Raw genomic sequence first — 10086 nt, forward strand, 5'->3', positions numbered from 1 at the left:
GGAATATTAGAAAAAATAATTTAGCTTGATTCAGATATTGCCTCAGGTCAAAATTTGATGTTTTATAGAACCATGTTTTTGACGCAAAATATTCTAAAATCTTATGAAACATACGAGTTTAGAGAATTTCCAATATTCCTTAGGATATTTTTCAATAAGATTTTGGAATCCTCATGACTTCTATAGTAAACCTGCAAATTTTCATAAGAATCGGATGAAAACTATGGCTGAGACAAATTATTTCCCTCTGGAGGCGCAAGTGCTTCTGGAGACAGCATTCATTGAAAAACTGCAGTTTCACCCAAACTTCAAATGGTCGTGAAAATAAAACTATTAGAGATAGCCAAGAAATATTTTACACTGTTTCATTCCAGCATGGAAGGATGAAAATTGGCAAGTTTCATCAAAATCCGAGTCGGTGGGTGTCATGCCTGGATGAACTGACATGGAATGACCCTATTTGGACATCACCAGAAGTAGGTACAGTAACCTGTAGCACTAAATATTTTCCGATCCAATAGTATTTTAAATTTCATACACTGAGAAGATAATTCAAAGACTGACAAGGGAGACACATCAACTCTTCCCTCCAATGGAGAAAGGAATAGTTAAAGGAATATCTGAGCTGTATCTAAAGCTCTAAAACCTTAATAATAGTGCCTATAGGGGAGCCAAAGATTATTCTTTATTTCGAGTCATCTTATTACCACTGTTCGAAGCAGTTCTGGATACACCTTTTTCTTAGCAATTGCATTGACCCTCAGGCTGATGAAACAACAAGTAATCACTCTTTCATTGAGATACATTCCTTCGAAATTACGCTTTTTCTTTACTTAACCTCTCTCCTCTGAGTATCAAACCTGAACTGCTCTGATACCCTCTTCGGCATCACCACTTTTAGCTTTCTAAAAATTACTCTGTGAGCGCTTCCATCCAAGATGCTAAATAATTGCCATGTGGAAAAATTCACTGGAAATGGAAATCAAATCATGGACCTCAGGCCCCTCGGACTATTAATTCCTATGCCAGCCATGATCAGTCTTCATGTGGCAATTTTGAGAAAGTTTACGGTGCCAGGTGCTAAAGAGGTTGGTGTATTCCCCAAGAAGACCAAGAGTCCATGGTTTGATTTCCTCAACAGGGCAATTTTATCACAAGACTGACGTTATAGTTAATTTCAACAACATTCGATTCAATTCAAAGGTTTAAAAAAATCATACTTCACAAGGCCATAATGCCTATACCTCACATACATTTTACTGTGTTCGACCTTCAACAATTAGTTCCAATTAATTTAAAATTATACAGATAATATCCAAACTAAAAAATATGTTCTACTCTTCCCCAAAAGTTGAAACAACTTTTGGAAAACCTAATCCTTCCTTAGCATACCTAATAACTTAACTTTGCAGCTATTGAAGTCCATGCCTTTTTTTGCATTATTTCATCTAAAAAAATCTTTAAAATCTCCAATTAATAAAAAATATCTACCACTCACTCAACATATATCAGAATAAGGAATGTTACCAACTTAAGAATTCTACTCTGGATATTTTAAGTGAAGAGTTTGGTTAAAAATTGATATAATACTGAGTATTCCTCTTGAGATATTTCTGGGAAAAGTGGAAATCCAAACGCTTTTCTTCAGATAATGCATCTGTTGTCAAACCATTTTGTAAGAATCCTCATACACTCAGTGCTTCAAGATAGCACAACAATAAGTGCTTTGGTACACATAGTCGAGGGTATGGACTTGCTCCTTTCTCTGGACCACCTCTTGGGGAGGATTTCCCACGGATTGTCCATGCATTTCACCCAAGATCCGAGCCCTATAAATTCGGGTCATTTGCCAAACACAACGACTATGCTACCAATTTCCCCACTTGCAAATGACTGCTCCACTCAATTAATGGCACAATTAATTCAATGTGCGGTGAAATATAGATTAAGGATTGACTGAGAAATTCCGTAAGTTTAAAGTAATCGAAATTCAGCAAAACAAACACTTCTACTAACAATTTAGGTACTGATAAAACTATTGCGTATTCCTTTGTCTAATTCAATTCCGATGAACATGAAAAAGTTACATGACCCTGTTATGAATATCTGTAGAGAATTCTAAACGATTTACTGCACAGAAAAAAACGTACCTCCATCCTTATCCTAAGATAGTGCCGATTCGATTTGCAATGTTTCTCACCGCAGGAGACCATTGCCTCAAAAATTTAGATGAACGTAAGAGAATGGGTACTGCTTGACTCTATGGTGCAACATAAAACGGAGAAAAATCAAAGTAATACAGAGAATAAACAGGTAAATTGTGCGTGTGCAGTGAAGTTAGTGGATAAGGAAAACAAAATAAACCTTGTTCGATGATGAGACAGCAGAGAGAGCAGGATGAATGCCATCATATTTACCCATGGTCACAAAACCGGGGACAATTTTATAATTAAGCCGAAAAGTATAACTGGGCGAATCCATGTACAGCAGGAACAGAACGGCTTCGAAAATGAAAGTGGTACAGAGACAAAACATACGTTACATATCTATCTTTGTAAGTTCGTAGTAAAAGGAGCAGCGATATGACGAACAGATTCTCTCCGTAAAAACTGTTGGCTATGGTCTTCCATTCATGACATTCATATATCATTCCATCGTTCCCACATAAAAAGTTCGCATTCAAAAAGACATATTCACGACGATCTCATGGCAAATTTACAATGGCCCCAGACATTCCGGAAGTCTCAAGTTTCCGGAAATGACAAATGACGCTAGTGTAGGAGGCAATTATGAATTCACTTTCTTCAAGTACAACATAAGTTTATGTGTATTTCACTGCATAATTTGGCAGAGGTAGGGCAGGAGAACAAAAAAAGGAGAGAAATATATCATGAATAGTCGAAAATGAAAACAGCAAAATGACGTAATGGACATTGCAGGGAAATGTAACGTTGCTCTCATGTGCTCTGTGATAATTTCAAGAGATTCCCTAAAGAAGAGGCATTTAAGGATTTCCTTGGAATTGATAATAGCTAAATAGGTTCTATAAGTAAAAATATGATATTATGGTTTATAATTCAAAAATCCGTACTTCAACAGGGAGGTAGGATAGGAAGGGTGACAACACATCTCACCACAGACCAAGCCACACAACAGTGTGTGGTGACAGTTTCAGTAGGGGAAGCAGATGTCCAAAAATGTACTGAGTGAGCGGCACTAAAGGTAGTAATATGGTGGAGGAGGTTTGAGGACAAGTAGGGTGGGAAGATGGTGACTTTAGGGGTAAACATATTTATCTATTCATGAAAAGATAACATGGAGTCGAAAGAAATTAAGTAGCTCTAACTTAGCAACAGGGTGGTTTCCTATAATTTTTTACTGCCTAAATCGAAAGATTATTACTCCTGTAGTACGCATTTCACGCTTTTAGATTTTTAAATGCCGATATCTATTTTTAACGATTAAACGAAAAGTGAAAATTTCCAAGCGCTTGAAAATGCGACGGCTAAGTATGAATGCTGGGTAAACCCCATGTGACGTCATTCTGGTTCCCACTTTCGGCATGAGAGGTGACCTTGGGGCGAGGCTTTGAGCGCTGATACGATGCAGGCTGCTAGGAGGTAGGGCTTGGCTTAAATAAGGATTATTAATACCCTATCAAACGAAGGAAACTTTCCGACCTAAGGCAGTTTTAATAGGTGATTATTAAGAGATGTTTCCCTGAGCTCTGTGCCTCATGCATGCATTGGTAATCTCAGACGATGTAAAACTCCTATCTACTCGTATAGAAACTAGGTCCCTGTGACGTCACTTGGAGTGGCATCGCATGGGTGCCAATCTGGCCTTTTTCAAATGCGGTTAAAATTGGCCATTGCCACTCGTCTAAACTGGGATTTCTAATCCCAAATAATTTGTATATTATGAATACACCAATGACGAATCACAACGAATGCCTTTCATTTTCTTTGATGAAGGAAACTACCCTATTGGACATTAATCACATTTGGGTTTGCTAATGTTCCCATTGCACTATTTTCTAAACACTAGGATCGCAAAAACTAACCTACATATATAGAATAAGATTAGAATACTGGAGAAGGATGTCACAACCAGTGGGGTGACAGGTCTTATCATGTATGTAGACTACAAAACAAACTACCTCGGTTTAGAGTGGTATATGTTTACCTACATACGCATTCTTTCCCGATTGCTCTCAACAAATGGAACTTACCTACCCTCTATCTCTGTGAAATGAGATACAGGTGCAACCCTGATGAGAGATAAGTTTTTTTTCCTGAAAGCTGCAAAGGCATAGAAAATGTGTTTGGTAATTTTGGATGGCAGGATGAGGTAGTTGGAAAAAATACAACCTTGATGGCACTGGAAAAAGCAAGGGAAAAAGTGAATAGAAAGAGTGACCTCAACAGGAGATGATAGTATGCTGAATTGCCATGACTTATTATCATTTCACCACTTTTGTAGGCTCTGACATATCATTTGAAGTAACATAAAGGGAGTGAGCCACTGAGCTTAAGTCCCTAGATGTATGATTGATACAATTGTTTAACTCAAGTGTCTCAGTAAATAAGTGATGATTTTTACCCAAGATGAAATGTAATAAATATGAGGAGCATGGTGCACTTTTTGGTTGTGCACAAAAATTGCATGCCTCAGCTAGTGGTCCAAGATATAACCTATTCTTACCTCACCTAATGATGCTAATGATATTGTAGATCTCAGATGGCCAGCTATAGTTTCACGAGTTGCAGCTGATTGGGCTAAATCCCTCAAATAAGATAATCCTAATTTCATCCAACTTCATACCTCAGTCCTTCTGAAACACCATGTGGTTCCAGTAGAATACGCCACTACCAGTGAGCCAAGTACATTTTTCACACCACTCTAATTGAAAATGCCTAGTTATTTAACATATTCACCGTTATCTGTTATTTTAAATTGCTTTTGTTTGAAAGGGAAAAGAGTTCTGAACTTCGATTTTACTTGTAACCTTAATAACATCCTCTGCAAAGCTTTAACTTCTTCATTTGAATATGTGGTCATAGCGATGTGTCTGTTGTCAGTTGCACACAGAGGATACTTGGCACATGAAGCACACTAGATGGTGGCCTTGGACACCAAGGGCAAAGGTACATACGACGGAGTCCAGAGGTACTAGATGGATAACATAATGGTTGGACAAAGGCTTAAGAACAATGTGAAAAACTCACACACCTGTAGTATTTCAGTGAGTTTCAAGGTTAGATTTTTCTTTCCTGCCATTTACTGTGGATGTGGATTCAGGCCTCGATTAAGAGCTAATGAGATGCAATGTGAGGATCATAAGGTTTAGAAAAAACAGAAGGGCAATGAAGTGAAACTTAGAGGTTTTAAAGGGGAATAAGAGAAAGGGGTATCAGCAGTGGCGGCTGGTGGTAATTTATCTAGGGTGTGCATTAGAGCAGATATAGGATGATTTAATTATATTATGTTAATGCTAATCCATATTTTGTCGTAATAGAATGCATAGCAAGCAAAACATATCACTGGCATATTCTAACCTTAAAATTGCATGAACAGAAATAATATGTATTAGCATGAATGAAAATAATTATTCTAAACACGCCTTTACAAGTGACGGAAGGCGAAATTCATTCTCCTCTCCTTACACCCTATGAGGAAGTAGTGTAGAAAACGGCCATACAGATGACTCTGTAGACGGACTAGGATCCTGGGCGCAGGTAGTGTACGTGGCGGCTACACCACTACACTACCTGCGATTCACTCACCAAAAACATGCGCGTGTGCACTCGCATCGTTTTGAGTCTACTCCCATCACCCATTTGAACTGCATATACCCCCCCCGCATACTTCGTCCCGCCAGAGCACCCTCAAGGGATCGCAGAGACCAAAAATGCACCCAGCCAATGCCTTTGGCCCGGCACGAATCCACTGAGTAATCGCACACTTGTAGAGCGGTGAATTCGAAAAGGAGATAGCTGTAGCGTTCATGTTTCTAGCATATGCAGACAGGATTTTTATCCTTCTCGTTGCAAAGGAATAGTTTTCTTTTATAATTCATTCATCTTTGGGTGTGCACTTGCTAACATGCGTATACGTACGCGCCGCCACTGGGTATCAGGAGCTAATGGAGAATGGCGTGTGGGAGATGGGAGACATGCACCTCTAAAAGGTTCAAAGTTTCAATGAGTGTCAAGGTTCAATTTTGCTTTCCTGCCATTTACAGTGCCCCGGGTGGCTGACCTATTTGCCCTTGGTACACTAACACCCTCTGGTGTACTGTTTAAGTGTAGGCAGGGAAAATGTGGCATTGAGTTAACAGCATCAGTTTCATTCCACTTGTAAGGGGTGGTATTGTGTTAATGCATTCATATTTATAGTAATTTTTGCAAAAATGAACATGTGTTCAATGCCACCTATAATATTATGCTGAGAAATGTATACACAACTTCATGGGGACTGCTCTTTTACAGTCCAAGGTGGACATTTCTTTTATTGAGAAAGAAACTGTTTATTTTATAACTTAAGTGATGTTGCACCCAGTATTGAGTTTTTGGTGAAATGTATGAATAATCACAGATTTTAGAATAATTCGCTTAAATGCAACAGGATGACCAAAGCTATACAGATACATATATGTCAATTCTTCTGTACACCGATGGATTCATCACTCTAAAAAGCAGCTTGTCTTTTTTTAGATGCATGGCGGTGTTTATTTTGTATTAAATTAGAATATTAAATGATCAGGCAGAAAAACAAGGTGAAAATTCTATTCTTTACTTCTTAATTCTAAATTTTTTTCATTGGTTAGGAACAGTCCATATGCCCGCCCTCCCCCTCTTGTGGAGCAGGTATTTCTGGTGGGGGGCACTGGAATTATAGATCCTTTGCACTTGAAAGATGTCTTGGACTGGCCATCAATATATGCAAGCTACTAAGGAGCCCAGGAGCACTGAGAGTTATTTCACATATCAGAAGTACAGGGTACAGGGGCAGATCCAGGATTTCTTTCTGGGGGGGGGCACAAGCAAGGCCGTATCCAGGATTTTGTTCTGGAGGGGACTCAAGGATACCCTGTAATACGAAACGAACCCAATGATAACGGGACCGTATTTAAAAATCTTGCATATTTTTTAAGGGTCTGGGGGGGGCACGTGCCCCCGTGCCCCCCCTAGATCCGCCTATGACAGGGTACAGATTCAATTGAAAATAGCATGTATATGGTAATGGAATAAATCAGACTAAAAAGGGTTCTTCAGAGATGATAAGCAAGCATTTTGATGTTTTGGAAAATTAAAATCAATTATTGAATCTTATCAGTCCCACAAGCTTTCCTGAAATGGAACCTTGATAAATTAAGAAGTGGATCTGGCAATGTTTAAATTGACAGGAAATGGTGGTGGTTGTTGGCTTTTGGGCATTTTCTGATATTCTCACCCTAAATAATAATTCATGGTCATCGGTGTGCGGTATAGATTATGGACCGAAAAGATTTAACCCTTTTGATGCTGTTCAATCTCCAAAAACCTTCTCCTCACATGCGGCAAAAAGGTTAAAATGTGTTTCGTGGGCCCATGGAGCAGGTACTTCAATAATGGGCGCAGTACACCCTCCAAAGGGTCGCTAATCTGGGACCCTATCCTCGACAAGCTCACCCACGCAGGACTGTCTCATCGACCGTACCAGCCTCCACCTCTCTTTTTATTGTTTTTTTATTTTCAAAGGGGGCCTCCCTCCCGAAAAGTGACCTCTCTGACTGCAATTTGAAAATCAACCAATCAATCCGATTATCAAAAAATGATTATTTGCATCGCACTCATGTCAATCAAGCAATCAATTATGTCTTTGAACCGTGTTTCTGCGATGAAAAATAACGATTTTGTTAACTTTGCTAAAAACGTGGCTCCGGACCACCGAAAAATGGCCATTTTAGCGACGATAACAAAAACGTGGCTGCGGACCACCGAAAAATGGCCATTTTAGCAACGTTAACAAAATCGTTATTTTTCATTTTTTGATTATCGGATTGATTGATTGATTTTCAAATTGCAGTCAGAGCGGTCACTTTTCGGGATGGAGGCTGGTAGGGTTGATGAGACCTGCGTGGGTGAGCTCATCGAGGAAAGGGTCCTGGATTAGGGACCCTTTGAAGTGCTTTAGCGAAAGTGCATGGCAAGGAGGAAAAAAAAGTACGTTCACAGCAGTGAAAGGGTTGAGCACATTCTATTTTGAACTACAAAACGGGGAAGGATAAGTGACATCATTGGACTGATAATTAATGACTGATAATTAAGAACTAAAATAAAAGTACTGCAAAGTAAAAAAGGCATACAGTACAATAATTATTACAAATAAAATTCTGTCTAGTCCTATTCTGTATAAAAATGCATTACACAGAATGTATTAAAATTTTTGCATCAAATAAATCATGGAAGAATATTTTTTACAATTCATTAAATTCATCAAATTACAACAGAAATAAAATGTTACATAAAACTACTTCTTTAAAAAAAAAGCTGACTGATGAGTTTCTCCTTCTTCCTGATGGGTGATTAATTCTGCAGCCGTTAGCTACGTAGAGTTCCATCTGAGCAATCCAACATATTTCTTCCGGTTAATATTTTCAATACAGCATACTCCCGATTATCTGGGCTAATGATGGGAGAGGCAGCACGAATAATCGGAAAACACGAATAATCCAAACTTTCAATTGAAAACCATTTAATTTTCATAATTCATGTAAATCAAACGATTAAATATTATTTATGCACATCGTCCGTTATTTTAGATTGCTTTCCGGAAGCATTAAGAGCTTTCTTTTCCCGACCGCGATCTTTTTAGCGGCGAAAACGTGATTGTACTCGCATTCCTACTGCTCCGTGTATTACCTGGTTTTCGAAAACCACGCATCTGTGGCTGCAAGATGCTTACACGAATGCTTCAAAACCACTGTACGAGGTCGGAAACTACTGTCAGGCACCACGCTGCGTACTCGCGTCTCGCACAGGTTGTCCGGGATGTAACTGCTGCGGGATGTGGATCCGTGATCACTGAGCGCGATCGAGCATCGTGATGCTAGAAAAACAGGAACACGGAACTCCCGTGAAGGCAACGGGCGCGCAATCACGCCATCGCGCAGGAGCAGTTATAGGAAACCAGGACTTACGGAAAATTGTCTACGCAGACGAGTGCCCGATTACGACTCATGCTATCTCTACTTCCACTTCCCACGCTGCCTTCGCTTCTACCATTCCCTTTCACTCCAGTTTGACCTTTACTTGTCGCGGCGTAAACATGCCCGAGTGCGACGAAATCTCCGGCTCCCTTAGGCTGTATTCAAACGCATGCGAGTGCCCGATTACGACTCATGCTATCTCTACTTCCACTTCCCACGCTGCCTTCGCTTCTACCATTCCCTTTCACTCCAGTTTGACCTTTACTTGTCGCGGCGTAAACATGCCCGAGTGCGACGAAATCTCCGGTTCCCTTAGGCTGTATTCAACCGCATGCGAGGCCACGGCGATAATTGTGAGTTTGCGATATGAAATATGCAATTAAAGATCGTTAACAACATTTTTCCTACTTTAAGATTGGGTGAACATTGAAGAATCTTTCAAAATAAATTAAGAGTTTTTTTCCACCACTGATCGTCGTCAGCACTGCTAGATCAGACGTTCAAGTAGACTTGAAACATACCTTGTCAGAAAGTAAATCAAATAATTCTATTTTACGAAGGGAATTCTAACAGAAATATAAGTCCGGCATAGCCTAGCATTAAAATGCAAATATCCGCGTGCTTCTGCGTCATTTTTTTTAATATCGCGTAAAGCATCGAAAAAGTGGAAAACACATGCACGGATAAGCCGCAACATGGATGAGCCGCAGCCGGATAATCGGGAGTCTGCTGATGTAGATAAGTCACTACTCCACATAGTACGTAGGCATTACTGTATTCGACTAAAGATGTAAAATTTAAGAGTCAGTTCCAATCCTGGCAGAGAAAAGTACTTCATGACTCTTTAATGAAGCACTCACAAGTTAATAATTCAGAATGGCATTACTTATGGG

At 39.5% G+C, this 10086-nt stretch overlaps 1 protein-coding gene across 3 annotated transcripts in view; it reads right to left on the minus strand.

Annotated features, from left to right (window-relative positions):
- Nucleotides 1-2726, minus strand: part of LOC124170875 (Bardet-Biedl syndrome 2 protein-like) — a 37227-nt gene extending 34501 nt beyond the window's left edge. For 2 of the 3 annotated variants that reach the window (XM_046549892.1, XM_046549890.1), the window contains exon 1: nucleotides 2365-2726. In XM_046549892.1, coding sequence (XP_046405848.1) covers nucleotides 2365-2535 — 171 coding nt within the window. In that variant the 5' untranslated portion in view covers nucleotides 2536-2726. Of the gene's footprint in view, nucleotides 1-2150; nucleotides 2261-2364 lie in introns of all 3 variants that reach the window. The other variant, XM_046549891.1, reaches the window with a different exon arrangement.
- Nucleotides 2727-10086: the final 7360 nt, after the last annotated feature.

Source organism: Ischnura elegans, chromosome X, assembly GCF_921293095.1.
Source record: "Ischnura elegans chromosome X, ioIscEleg1.1, whole genome shotgun sequence".
NCBI classification, from domain to species: Eukaryota; Metazoa; Arthropoda; class Insecta; order Odonata; family Coenagrionidae; genus Ischnura; species Ischnura elegans.